The sequence below is a fragment of the Lygodium microphyllum genome, chromosome 12 (genome assembly GCF_053477565.2).
Source record: "Lygodium microphyllum isolate KBCC chromosome 12, Lygodium_microphyllum_v1.1.10, whole genome shotgun sequence".
Lineage (NCBI taxonomy): Eukaryota > Viridiplantae > Streptophyta > Polypodiopsida > Schizaeales > Lygodiaceae > Lygodium > Lygodium microphyllum.
In genome coordinates this window covers 103,496,895-103,512,163 of record NC_141146.1, presented here as the reverse complement: position 1 = coordinate 103,512,163, position 15,269 = coordinate 103,496,895, and the positions used below count along the sequence as shown (strand labels likewise).

The following is a 15,269-nucleotide window of genomic DNA, read 5'->3' as shown; positions in this document are numbered from 1 at the left end:
TTGCACATAGAAAAGCATCAATTAAAATCTATTGTTAGGCATCAAAAGATCAAGTTGGCTCATTACTATGACGGCCCGTTTTGTATTGTGTGTACACAAAATTAATGTTAATGTTTTTCAATTGGATATACCTCCACATTGACAAATACATAATTCCTTTCATATCATTTTATTGAAACCATTTCAAGATACACTTTCTGCCACTTTTGACATTGAGGATGCACCTTTATTAATAAGGATACTGATATTTTAGTTCTTGAAAAGATAATAGACCATGATTTGACCACTACGCAAACGAGTAATTATATCACTAATATTTAATCAAGTATTAAAACCATTCTCTTGAAGAATTTCACTAGATTAAAAAATCATATTTATCCCCCACTTATTATTCTTTAATTGATGTCTACCATTTGCAATCACATTAAATGCCCAAAGGTCATAGATTTGCCACATTAAGGTAGTGACCTATGAAACTCCATGCCAGCCTTATTTTCCTTTGGAGATATATACAAATTCAATGCATTGAAATAGTATATAAATATTTTTGTTCTCCTTGTTAATTTAGAGCAAATATACTACATTGAGTCAACACTAGCATGTGATGAGCCACCCATGCATTTATTTATGGATTTTTTAATTCAACATAAGAATCGACTTGCTTCTTAACCTCCTCATATGTTATCAAAATTACAAAAAGAATTACAAGAAAATAATATGATGATTTAATTTATTTTTGTAAAATTTTAGCATTTTTTTATTTCCACATGATTGTAGCGTGTCTGTGACACCAATTGCTCATGCTTTTGGCAGTTAGATAACATGGACTAATTGTCAGGGAGTGAACTGGAGAGGAAGAAAGAGAAGAGAGAGACTATAGAAGAGAGAGAAGATGAGGTGCAGAAGAGAGAGAAAGAGAGTGATGAGGAGAGAGAAATATTAGAAAAGGAGAAAGAAAGACATAAAGAGAGAGAAGGCAGCCATGAAAGTTGAGAAAGAGGAAGATGAAGGAGACTTGTATTATAATAATGGTGATCCAAAAATCAAGTCCCTTACACCTTTTATACTGGCTAGTGTAGCTGGTATTTTATCCTCATTATTTTATTTCCCCTCTCTTATATTCTATCCTCACTCAAAGGTTTTTTCCCTCAAAAACAATTGGACACTTATAAGGGTTATCTGATGGAATGATGGGTAATTGTTGATGTGTAAAGGGTCATTGATCGAGTATGGTATACATGTATAATTGGGGAATTATAAAATTTAAATTTTGACCCATATTCTCTAAGAAAATGAAGGTTGTATATAGTGGATAGCATGTTATCTACTACATGACCTTGTTGTAGTAAATCTGAGATAACTTTTTACAGAGAACTCTGATCAAGCTGTCTAATACATAGAAATGGAGTCCTTAACGAGTACTTTCAGCCCATGTATGGCACTCAATGCTGTCTATAATTCAGAATAAAATCTAGTTTAAAACTGTGAGTTTCCTGCAATCTTCCCTACACTAAATTAATATAGCCATAGATAACCAATCATTAGCCAAAAGAGCCAACCAAAAAAGAAGAAATTTCCCGCAAGATGGATGCTGGTCTAAATGAGATCCTCAAGCAATCCATCAACCTCCTGGATCAAAAGGTATTCCATCATAATTATTGTCCAAGTGAAGAGAATGGCCGTCAACCACATACTCCAATCCACCCAAATCAAATGGATACAAGGAAATATCCCCATAATCATATCCATAATCTCCTAGATCATAGGGAAGCACAATGCCATCTTCATCTTTATGTATGCCCAAATCATGTATTACATCATCATCAAACATATACCTCTCATTGTAACCATGATCAAGGTACTCATTATCAAATGCATTCAATGGATATTGTAAACCTTGATTAAGTGTAAACTGATGCTCAAGAAGCTCATCATGAGGTTTCTCCAAGAGTCTAAAACCTTCAACACGACCATCTACATCTGTGAGTGTCTCATGTGATTCTTTAGCTAATATGCCATCAACTTGTACATCTTGTTCTTCATTGTTCCCTTCTTGTACATCTTCTTGGTTATTGTCTTCTTCTTGTTCATCTTCTTGTTGATCATTAACCCCTTTTTGTTATCATTACATTATGACTAACTGGATCAAGAACCTGATGAAGGAGACTTGTATTATAATAATCATGATCCAAAAATCAAGTCCCTTACACCTTTTATACAAGCTGGTGTAGCTGGTATTTTACCCTCATTATTTTATTTTGCCTCTCTCATACTAATGTGATTTGTACTTAGTGCAACAGATTATTAGGTGAAGATGTTATACTTCGAAGAGTATTTATGGTACGCAAGGGATATTCATTTATTGGGCACTTGAGTAGTAGCATGAAATTATTATATTCTGGATGCATGCTCTTTAGCATAATAGTTGTATGCATGCAAGTGCTAATTGATTATCTTAGGGCTAATTTATAAATTCTTAAAATTATTATTTTATTAATATATATCCTAAATAAAGTAAGATGAATAATTTTAAAATTTATTTTTAGAAAATATAATCTACTTTTGAGAAATAGGTTAGGAAAGAAGAGCTATGCAAGAAAGAGAAATGTATAGGCCTACTATGAGATGTCTTTTATATTTTGAGGACCAAGATAATAAAATCAAATAAGTACATATATGGGGAATGTGCTCACCCATGCATGGAAGGAAAATTGTACCCTATTGGTCTCTTGTGCATTTTTGTCTCTCAAGTCTATTCACTCTCCTTTAGTGGTTCTCTCAAGTTTCTTCAATTTTGTCTTAGCCTATAGTGAATTCTTGCAACATGATGAGACATTAACTAACTCTAGTCCATATTGATATTAATTCTATTGTGGACATCAAAACTCTATTTGTGTTTTTGAGGTCACTGTTGGGGGTTGGGGGCTGCTCCAATATGTGAGAGAGCTAGGGTAGAGAGAGAGAGAGAGAGAGAGAGAGAGAGAGAGGCAACAACAAGAACCATACAAAAAGCACTCGAGGTAGGGTAGCTACCAGGCATTGCAACAAGTAGCACTACATAAGCGAAGCTATATGATAAGCCATGATAACATATATGTGATGATTTTATTGTTGCATAACAATGGAATCTTAGTTGCTAATGAAACACCTTTTACGTTCCACCACAACTAGCTATAGCAATGCAATTTTCATTACATATATGATAAAAAAAAGCTTTGCTATTAATATTAAATGGGGCTTCAATGAGGTATGGAATGAATAGAGATTGCGCCACATGTCTTCTCTCTTAAAGTTACTTCCTATGAATTGTCTATGCATCTCTAGGGTAGCTAAATGTACTTCCATGACTTAGAGGACACACATACACATGTAAAAATACATGCATGTATATAAGAATACAAAAAATAAAACTATATTAATAAATATGTGCCATGATGTGGTATGCGCCATGAAGAAATACCTTAAAGATGAGCTCCAAGTTATACTTGTCTTATAGTTCTAAGAATGGAGGACTAGGCTACTTGGTCTTCTTTGACACCATTGTGTACCTCCACATCTTCCATCTCACCTTCATTTACGCTTCTCCAATACCAATGACCCCTGTGTCACCCTTGACAATCTGTCATGGCCATCTTGCCCATTAGATCAGCTTAGGATAAAGCGTGGCTTGAGATGCAAAATGCAGGATGGTTAGAATGTAATGATGGGACCAACGAGACATGGAGAATGAAGAAGAGGTGATCAGCGCACACCTAAACATGGCGATACAGAACCTGAAGGTGCGGCGATGCACCGTGAGGAGAATGCAACCAACCGACGTGTGCATGATCTTTCATGTGATTCGCGTCCCCCATTCAACCTTTCAAGACTCCTCCCTTGTGTATGTAGGTTATCTTTGTGATTTGTGTGTGGGTGGAGAGAGAGGCTGCGTCACAGAGAGAGAGAGAGAGAGAGAGAGAGATTGTACCAAACAGAAAAATACAATGGAAGCAATAAGACATCGAAATGAATGAGTAACCCCATATATAGCTGTAAAAACTTTAAGCCTTGTTCTCTTTCTCAGTATGGATTGTAGATAGAGAAATGATTCAAGGGAGTAGATGTTAGTGAAGTTAAGGTTAGTGAGATACAAGGGAGTAGGTGTTAGTGAAGTTAAGATTAGTGAGGTGATAAAGCAAAGGGGGTGGATGCTATATTCAAGCACTGTGAGCTAAACCCACCTTGGGAGGGGAATATTGATGGATGCTTGCAACGCCTGCATGTTGGGGGTGGTTAGAAGAGAGCCAAGAGTCAAAATTGTGGAGCATAAGCAGGTTTTCTAACTCTGCAGCTTGTCTCAACTTGTTCAAGTGCTCGACTTCGGCCAAGCTCAAGTTCAGACTATTTCCAGTAGCAGTAGTAGTAGTAGCAATAGTAGTACTGGTATCCAAAGTGGACTGATTATCACCACCTAGAGAAGGAAGTGGTGCTGCGAAGCTTGCATGCTCGGCAAGCAAGGAATTGATGTCACGGAGTGATGTGAAGTTGGATGGTTGCTGCATTAGAGAGGATGTGGTGGTGGTGGTGCTGCTGCTGCTGCTGTGAAGAGGCTTAGAAGGATCCATGAGTTGTGGGGAGTGAAGGAAAGAGAGATGGCTCTGGTCATAAGCTCCTTGTGCTAGCCCCAAATCAGGATCAGGTTTGATGGAGGTATTATAATGATGATCAGTGCTGGTATAGTTCCGGTGGAGGAAATTTAGGAAAGCAGAGCTGGTGTCAAGGGTGGGCATGAGAGGGGGAGGAGAAGAAGGCCTTCCGCTGGGATTAATGAGAGGCTTGAAGGGGGGCAAGCCAGAAGCCCTGGTCATTTTGTCAATGTCTCTCCATAGAACGCTTGAAGGAGGGGGCGGTCGACTGTTGATCATGTTGGGGATGCCTGTGAGCTTCTGAACCATGTCTCGGAAGGTAGACTTGTCTGCAGAGAGGACGGTGATGGGGGGCTTTGAAGTGGCTCGGGACCTTCTCTTGCTTATCTTTGTGGAGCCGGATCCGACGGAAGAAGGGGCCGATAGGCTTGAGCCCGGCTTGGTCGGGATCGGAGGTGCTGCGGCCATGGGCGCAGCTGGGCTCTCATCTGCGAGCTTGGACATGTGGGTGGTGGTGCTGCTCAAGGGAGAAGACGACGATGAAGATGATTGTGAGTATGATGATGATAATGATGATGAATTGAACAGAAGAGAAGGGTAGAAGTCAGGGGAGGGGGAGAGCAAGGCGCTGATCCAAGAGGAGTCTGGCTGGCCAGGAGCTGATAGACAGTCTTGTGTGTATAGAGATGGCATGTCAATGGTAGAGCTTCTGGGAGAGAAGAAAAGGGTTCAGGGGAATGAGGAGGAAGGAAAGAACAACACTCAAAACCCCACCGAGTGTTCACAGAGAGAGAGAGAGAGAGAGAGAGAGAGAGAGAGGACGGTGCAGTAGCAGACTGCCGTGGCCATCTTCCTTATATGTTCATCGCCCACAAGGTCAACAGTCAACCGACGGTGACCATTGGCCTACGCACACCCACTCTTGCCGGCCCCGCCACGGATATATCCCTCTCCCTTTCACACCTGTAGGCTGTCGCCCTTTTAGTGCGGGGCTCTCACCTGGCTGGCGGACATACGTGGGTCCTTGCATTGAATGCTTCAACCCTCTCCAAGGCACAGTCCTTTTGGGACACCCCTCTCGAAGACACAGTTCTTTTGGGCCCAGTCCTCCTTCCACCGGTGATGGCCCGCCCCCTCGTGTGAAGCCCTTGTTAGGGTACTTTTACATTCCCCTCACGTGTGGGCGATGTTCAACCTTGGTCATACCACTGCCATTGGCATCAGTGACCGTTGCCATCCATCCAACATGCCAACATTTAAAGCACCCATAATGTGATGAAGCATGGCAAGATGGAACCAACTCTAGGAGCCCAACCCATCTTGCCATCAACTAGAGGATAAGTTGAATGCATTACATCATCCCATAGCTATGCCTACCTTCCTATGTGGCAAGATGGACTCTGTTCTAAGGGCTTAGCCCATCTTGCCATTAGTTGGAGGATTCTTCAGTGCATCACACTGTCCCATATTTATGCCTATCTTCCCTTGGCAAGATGGACTCATCCTTCAAAGCTTCTTGCCATCAATTGAATCCATCACATCACCCGATAATTAGTCATACCTTCTAGTGAGAAGATGGACCCATCTCTAGGGACTTGGTCCATCTTGCCATCATTTGCAAGATTCCAAATACCACATCAATTAGCCCATCTATGTTCCTTCTTCGAAACAAAAGGTACTAATATTTTGGCCTTTAGTTATTAAAAGTATTTTTCACTGACAAGGTTGCCATCATCATTTGGTCATCAGTGCTATTGCCACCACATGACCAAACCCCAAAACAAAGAAAGTGATAGCAAGCACAAAATCTCTAAAACCTTTGGAAGATTTAGCATTTAATTATTTAACTTTTGCAATCTTTATAGACAATAATCTCCTAATGTGTAACAATTTAAATCTTCTTTGAATTTTGAAGGCTTGGAGTGATGCTCTTTTTTATTCTCTCTCTCTCTCTCTCTCTCTCTCTCTCTCTCTCTCTCTCTCTCTCTCTCTCTCTCTCTCTCTCTCTCTCTCTCTCTCTCTCTCTCTCATGCCTCTCTCCTTTTCTCTCCTCTTCTTTTCTCACACCATATACTCTCTCTATTTTAGTGAGGAGGTATGCCAAATTGGGTAGTGCAGGCTAGGGGGTGTGAGGGGAAGGTGACAATCACTTAGAGGGAGGGGCCACTTTAGTTGGGGGGGTGAGATGGAAGGGAATGAGTTTAGCAAAATGATTTTGGGTTGGAGGAGGGAGGGGTTTTTAGCACAAAATGTGTTTTTTTTCTTTCTAATTTAAGGGTTTCACATGGTGTTTTGAGGGGGAGGTTCACATAGGGATATCGCAACATGCTTGTTTTGTAAAGTTTTCTTTTCAATCTAAGTGGAGTAGGATGATAAGAGTCACTGTCACTAAATTTTTGAAAACCAAACATTAAACGATGTTTTCTAAGGCCATATTTAAAGCAATACGAAGCTATTTATAACATTTAGGCCATCATTTTAGCACTAGGGTGCTATAATGCTACATTGAGGGTAGATTCGTAGTGCTAGGGAGTATTATGCTCCTATTATGTTGATGCTAGTGTAGCCTATTAGTTTACATCATATATCATCACCAAACTAATACACTCCCTTTCACATTTCTTCCTCACCAAATGCACATATACACAAGTTCATTAATCGAGGAGCTTATTAACTTTGTGGTAAGTTGTACACATTAAAATGTTAAAATGTGAACTAGAAATCCACTTGTCATGCATACCACTTATGTAATTAAGCAAAATGGTATGAGTACATGTGGCCATTCAAGTACACATTTGAGTAGTTAAAGCATTTCAATTTTTTGTTGATACCTTATAGAAGCTAAGATGACTTTAGTAGTAGAAGACCACATAGATATGCTTGCATTAGAATATAAACATGTGAACAACATGAAGCATGTTTCTACTTAGGTCCAACCAATAAAGGTTTAAGGGAACTTCCACAAGATAACACTATGATGAAAATGTCAATCACATGAAACATTCTTTATTGAACGAGAGCCAAAAAAGAATTAACATAGGATCCACAATACATTAATAGAGAAAATATATATATAACTTTAAGTTTTTGAATAAACATCAAAATGTTCTTTGATAATGAATATTGGATCCAAATTAAGTTGACACACCTGGAAGCATATATGTATTGCATCTTTAGACTTCTTAGTACATTAGTAATATCACTTGAAGAAACATTCTACAAGTCTAGTATATAATCTACTATATCTTGTATGTGCCTTTATTGCATTAAGAATATTGACACTCTCTTTCTATTCTCAATGAGATGCCTAATACATTAGTAGTATTGCTTGAAGAATAATTCTACAAGTCTAGCAAATGATGCATTGTATCTTGTTTATGTGTCTTTGTTGCATGAAGAACGTTGACACTGTCTTTGTATTCTTATCCTAGTGAAAATAGAACAACGACTTGAATAAGCAATAATTAATACACACGTGAATTTCTTTGTGTAGATTAGAGGTTGCGCCTTTCAATTCTTTCAAGGGAGAAAAAATATCATAAGCTAGTAGCACAACATTAAAGCAATGTTGGTTTTCTGCTAGTCATTTATCTAACAAATTTAGTGATTCCTTAATGAGTATTTGTTAATATTTGTATGTTAGATGTTTTGAGCATAAAAGATTTTTCATGATGCATGCATCCACATAAGATTTCATGCACACGTACATGCACAACTCACATGTACATACGATTTTATCACACATATGCTCATGTAGTTGTGCACAAGCACTCATCCATGAACATCTACATGTGTGCATATGCTTGCATGCACACATCAACATACATGCATACATATACAAAAATGAAACCATTGTTCCATTTGGTAGTAAGTATAAAATGGCTACACTATATCTTAACAAATGTTAATTGGTGCCCAAAGTACTTGGAAAGTAGAGAATGTTTATTGGGTTGATCTCTTTATTTTTTTTGGGTTCTAGAAGAAGTCTTTTAAATAAAGTATACCTCCAAAAATAATGGAGTCATTATGCATGCAATAGCAATTGAAAAACCTCTATCTATGACAATTATATTTGACTATTATAAAGACCCTATCTATGGACCTTATTGGACTATTATAAGTCTTATCTCCCTTGTTTTTAATTGTAAGTGTGTTCTTTGTAGGATGTCAATACAATGTAGTAAGCATTCCTTTTCTTTAGCTTTAGAAATGTTTTCAATAGCTGAAAATTTCCTACAATATGTAAAATATGTTGACCAAACATAAGAAATTATTATGCTACCTTTGAACTTTGAATAATTGATCACATTTTTCATAAGCTAGTGCCTGAGAGCAGAACCCTTAGCAATTAATTCTCTCTCTTTTCTTCCCTCCTCTCTCCCACAATACTAGGATTAGATCATGAAGTCAATAAAGACCACTTACACATTTGATATCACATGACAACTAAGATTGAGCCCTTGTAGCTACTAGCTTCGTGTATTCAAAAGTCCCCCTTACATAAATAAGCATAACATTGTAGTGTGATTTGGCTGCATTTGAAAGGATCCCATGTTTATGAAGGGACAACGTCTCCTTGCATATGCAAATAACATGGCTAGGAGCATTTTGGTACAAAATAATGCATATAACATTCTACAATGTAAGAGTCACAATTGTTCTTGTATTGCCAAAGCAATAATTTGGCATGTCCAATGTCACAAGAAAGGCTTGTAGGTCTATAAAAAAGCTTGTTATATTGAGTATTCCCTCAAGGGTTGTTTCACACAATTATAATTGCTTACTCATACATCATAGAGCATTGGCATCGATAGTCGTTAGTGGTAGAGAAATATGGTAATAATTGGTTTGGTAGACGTCTTCCAAATATATTTTGGTGTATCATGTACTCAATGCATGTCACTCAATCTAGAATACATGTATAGATTTGGTATAAGCTCAAAATATCTGATTGATTATTCACAATTTTCCCATACAAGATGCATTAAGAAATTTAGTTCTAAGAGAAAATCACATATCATTTTATCAACCACATCGTGAGGAAGAGGAATTTCTTTAGAGCTCTATAAGATTCTTGTATAGATAAGGGATAAGAGAAAGTTCTTATATAGATAAGGGATAAGGAATATAGTTTCTCCAATATATGCCCACTTGGGGTAAGAGTTCTTACAAAGGTACATTAGTGGCTATTAATTATGTTTTAAAGGCATCAATTGCCTTCATTGTGGATCTAATCACATCTCCCACTTTCTTTACCACCTTTGCATATTCCGTCCAACAAACTTTAGTCAACAAGAGTTTGGAGGAGGAAGAAGAAGGGGACTCTACTAAGTTGAGTGAAGGAAGATATGACCCAAAATTGGTGTGACAAGTTTCATGGATCAAGTATCATGCTAAAGGAAGAAATATTAAGCTAGGATATTTTATAACTTACACATGATTTCATTAGCTTCTATTATTTTACTTGGCATAACTTTCATAAGGATCCTTTATGGAGAACTAAGGTTGGATATAGCCTATATCAATTAAGGGGTATGAATGGCTTCTCAACTTAGACTTAGAGTCATATCTACTCTCACAAAACTTGACCATTACCCTATCAAGATTTTTTTTAGTATCACTACCATTGCCATAGATGATAAAAATATATTCTTAGTAGTATTACTCTCTTAATGATAGTATTATTGTGTGGCTCCTATAACTCAAGAAAAGGGAAGGATTTACAATATTAAGGTGCAATTGAAAGGAAACAAGCACTAAAAAATGAGGAAAAAGGGAAATAATCACTATGATTGAAGTCAAAAAAGGCATGGACCACTTTGATGATCATTCCATTGCCAACATATTTGTTGGGCATGTTTCATCCATTGTTAGAGTTGAACCTACAAGCAATCCATACTATTAAATTATGTTGATGAATTCCTTAAACCCATGCAATTACTAAGTAGAAGTATTACTTACTTCTAGGCCTCTTATTGTGGGAGAACTTGACTATGTAACTAGAATTAGAAAATTTGAGTGGATTACTATGAAGAAATATGGAATGCTTGCTTGTGGAAAGGATATTTGTGTATTACTATGAAGAAGCATGGAATGCTTGTGGAAAGGATCTTTGTGATTTTGCAAATGATCATCACATTAGACTTCTACCCAAGCTTCTAAATAAAGCAAAACCTTGCCAATTCAAACCAGAAACCATGATCAATATGTGCAGTAAAATTGTGCTGACGGCTTTGGATCTCATATTTAAATTCCTTGTACCTAATATCCTACATCTAGGTCAATATGGATTTATTCATGGACACAAAATCGATGGCATGTTCTTAGATTAAGTGTGTCTATGGAGCATAGCATTGAAAAAGGGCCTAGTTTGTTGACTTGGACAATGCTTATCATTGTGTGGGTGGGCTTTCTTGATTATCATCATTCATATAGTTGGATTTGGATCACACTTTTGTAAAATGGTTCGGGCCTTGTTTGCAAATGCTATTTTATTTGGGATAAATGGAATGTTTTCTTATGCTTTTCAGCTTAATCAACGAGTGAGATAGATATGTGAACCACATACACCTAATTGTAGTTGTGAAAGTTAGCACATACTTAGTTTCATAAGGAGAATTTGTCACTGTACATTGCCTTTGATCAAGCATGATATTCATGAAGTAGCAATTCAAAAGCAAAACTTGAAATGGACATTGTAGTGTCATAACATCCTATGCACAAAACATCACAAAAGAGAATGATGTTGTGGATCATCAGTACATTGATAGAATAAAGAAAAATGTTGTGTGCCCTTAAATTAGTGAAATAATCTCTTCAAAACTTGCCAATTCTCTCAACCTAGGTAAAGCATTAACATTCACACATGTGATATTGCAAATGACAAATCTTGCCCAGTGTTGGGGACATTAGGAAGACACCCAATAGCTTGTCGATATACTTTGATAAATCAATTGGATATTGAATACAACTATATAAATTAGGTTTCCTAGACTAGCCATAGGCTTACATGCTACAATGAGAAAATTTAGATGTGGGTGTGCACAAGCTTAAGAGAAATAGAAAAAATCACAATGTACTTTGTTATTGTCAAATTTTAGTTGATCAATAATGGGATTTTATGAAAGAGAGAGTAGAATGAAAAAGAGATATATTTATGGTTTGGTTGCTTTAGGGAAATAGAGAAAGAGATGAAATATTATAGTTTAGTTGATTTTTTTGGTTTACTTGTTTTCTTTAAGGGGATGAGAGAGAGAGAGAGAGAGAGAGAGAGAGAGAGAGAGAAGAAACTTTGGGAAATTTTCAAGAAGAGAGCTTAGGGGAAAAATATTACTTTTCATAATAAGGCCCTACTCCTTTCATTATGAAAAGTAATCTTCCTTGAGGTGCTAAGGCCCTAACCCCTTCATTAAGAAAAGGTAATCTTCCTTGAGCTCTAATAAAAGTCTTTACAAGGCTCTTTTTTATCTCATATTCACCCTAATAGCTTAAATATTAGAGCTAAGTTCTTTTTTTACTTTCAAGAGATCAATTATCTCCGGCACCATCTTTTGGAATGCAAGATTTGGTATCAAGAGGTGTGTGGTCTTTTGATAATGGCAGATCTCTCGAAGGACCACTGTGCCTTCGGCTTCCACTGATGCTTGTGGTGGTGGTGGTGGTGGTGGAGTAGGGGGAGGTTGCCTTTTCACGAGAATTCTTGGGGGGAATCTCTGAGCCACTTACTTGGTGTGTGCCATGTCTCCTAGGAGTGAGAACTTGAAACACAAAACTCAAATGGGTAAAATGAGGTGAAACTTTCAACTTATAGTAGTGAGACTTTTTAAAACTTCATAAACTTGAATTAATGTATCCAGATTTTAGAAAAGATATGACCAGTGATCATATTGACTTGAAATTTCACCTCTAGACTCTTCTAGGACACATCAATCACCCAAAAAAAAGGCCCCATTATAGATTTGTTGTTACATGGGTAAGCTCATATGAAACTATCCAATTGTGGCTATTCTAAATATACTCTTAGGCCTTGGATAGATGGAAATGCAACACTTATGCAAGGGAAAGGGAGAGAGTCGTAGGCTATTCTAAGCAAGGGATAGATGAAATGCTAACAAATGGCATTGAGAGAGAGAGAGAGAGAGAGAGAGAGAGAGAGAGAGAGAGAGAGAGAGAGAGAGAGAGAGAGAGAGAGAGAGAGAGAGAGAGAGAGAGAGAGAGAGAGAGTGTGTGTGTGTGTGTGTGTGTGTGTGTGTGTGTGAGTGAGTGAGTGAGTGAGTGAGAGTATAGGAGAGGTAAAGAGGTAGAGAGGAAGAAAATTTAATATATTAATTTATTTATTTATATAGATTGCTATTTCACTCATCAATAAGAGTCATCACATGACACATGATGAGATACATTGCTTGAGGCTGGCATGGGCCCCTAGACCATGCAAAAAATCCTTGAGATAGTGTGGAAGTCCTTATCACACAATCAACACCATGTGTAGAGTCACCATGGTCTGTACATAGCCAATGCACTCATCCTCATCACCCCTCGTGTTCTTGTAGCTTTGGTGGTTGTAACCCTTGCAAAGTCTATGATGCTACGTAGCCATCTCATGACAATGGCCCTCATCTTTGCAAAGCCCCCTTTGGTCATTATCATAGGTCAAACTACCACTAATGTTCTATTTGGTCCCTTTGTCCATTGGGCTATCAAGGCCTCCTTCACCCAATCTTGCACTACGAGGGGAGATACTAGATTTGCCTCTAGGGTTTGGCACCTATTGCCTTAGGTCCAGCTCTTATTCCACCACCCCTATCTAGACCCTCAAACCCATCAATCCCATCCCTCATTAGGCCACCTTGTTGTTAGAGAGCATCCTTCCCCATCTTCTACACCCTAAAATCCAAAATTACATGTGACTCCTCTTAGCTTTGCATACTTGTTAAACTACCATATAGGTAAAATCAACAACAAAGAAAGGAGAGTCATCATTAGGCTACACGAGCTTTTTTGTGCAAATGTATATATATAGCATAGTAGAGAAATGGAGAGATCAAGTCCATGAGAAAATGGATTATATTGTAAGCACTCTCCATGAGGAGACTCCATAGCCCTCTGCCACCACAAATAGATTTTCTAATGATTACATGTAGACACATATTGTGAAACACAATGGAGAGATCAAGTCACCAAAATAATGGATTATATTGTAAGGACTCTCCATGAGTGTCCATAGCCTTGTGCACCACAACTATATTTTTTGATGATTAAATGTAGACACATATTATGAAACACCTCTCCCACCTTTATTCAAAAGCACATGATGCCCACAATGCTAGGTTACAAAATCCTAGATGGCTCAATCAAGGGCAATGAGAGAAGATAAGTAAGGAAATAAAGGAAAATCTTAACAATTGGAGGTAGCAAAAGGATATGGCATGTGCATGAGTTACAGCTGGCTCATCATCGCATCTTGGGAGTGTTGGTTGGCCCTGAGACAAACTTTGTAAGTGTGTTTTTCCAATTTGTATTTGTTCTAGACTTAGTGTTTAAAGTCAATTAGTATGGAGAAACCTCAAGGGGTTCATTATATATATATCCTCTATATCACATGCGTTCAAAGCCTTTTTATAAATATCCTTATTCGTGAATTTTTCTTGAATAAAATACAACCCTTTTTTATTCAATCTATAAGTAACCCCTTAATATGATACCCTTCTATATGAAAAAATGTATAAAAATGGTGTTTTAAGGATCCCTTATTTTGAACTCACATGATACATACATATATTTATGAGTGACCCCCCTCCCCCTAGGGGAAAACTAGTCATAGAGTGACCAAACTTGAGAACGAGTATATATTTATATGCTAGAATTTTATGTTTCTTGAAGATTACCTAAAACATATTACTCTGTCTTGTTGTAGCATTGGGTAAAGAAGGAATTACCTGAGAATGATATCTTTGATCATAGATCTCTTTACTTTTTACTTTATATGCAAACATATACTCAATTATACCATTAGTTAGAATTACTCATTTCAATTCCTACATAGATTTAATTATATCTCTTGTATTCCTATCCCTTAGATTTAAACTTATTCATTTGTTGTTATTATATCAGTGTTATTTTCAAAATGCCTTCCTAGGAGGCTGTTCCTTATTTTATACAAAGCCTAAGTATTTACATATAGTGCATATTCTCACACTTATACTAACAAACATACTAGTCTACTCACACTAGTGCTCATATTGAGAATATTCTAATGGTGGGGCATGACATTAGATACAAATTTTCTTGTATTTTTTGACATGAATATTGTTAGTATTATTTACCTCATCACTTGTAGTGGAAGGAGTATCAAATTTTTCTTTTAAATATACATTTTGTTGGTGTTCACATGCAAGAAATGTCTAAGGTTCCTGCATGCAAGAAAAGCTAAGCTTCATTTTCAATATAGACCAAATCCTTTCTGAAAAACACTTTTTTTTGTACCAAGATTATAAAGTTCAATTTATACCATTTATTGTTATTATTACACCTAGACCTTCACATGACTTGGCATATTGTTTTTGGGCATAGATACATAAGCAAAGCATCCAAAAACACATAGATATGTAATAGACGGATTCCTACTATGCCAAGCTCGTAATGCAT

General features: G+C 37.2%; 1 protein-coding gene across 1 annotated transcript; it reads right to left on the bottom strand.

Moving 5' to 3' along the window:
* Positions 1 to 4,002: 4,002 nt before the first annotated feature.
* On the bottom strand, positions 4,003 to 5,433 carry LOC148028118 (uncharacterized). Its single transcript, XM_087688998.1, has one exon. The coding sequence runs from the start codon at positions 5,316 to 5,318 to the stop codon at positions 4,197 to 4,199; it is 1,122 nt and encodes a 373-aa protein (XP_087545124.1). The 5' UTR covers positions 5,319 to 5,433; the 3' UTR covers positions 4,003 to 4,196.
* Between the last annotated feature and the right edge of the window lie 9,836 nt (positions 5,434 to 15,269).

Bases quoted from the DNA above. Each gene is read 5' to 3' on its own strand.
- LOC148028118 (XM_087688998.1), bottom strand. From the start codon at position 5,318: ATGCCATCTCTATACACACAAGACTGTCTATCAGCTCCTGGCCAGCCA.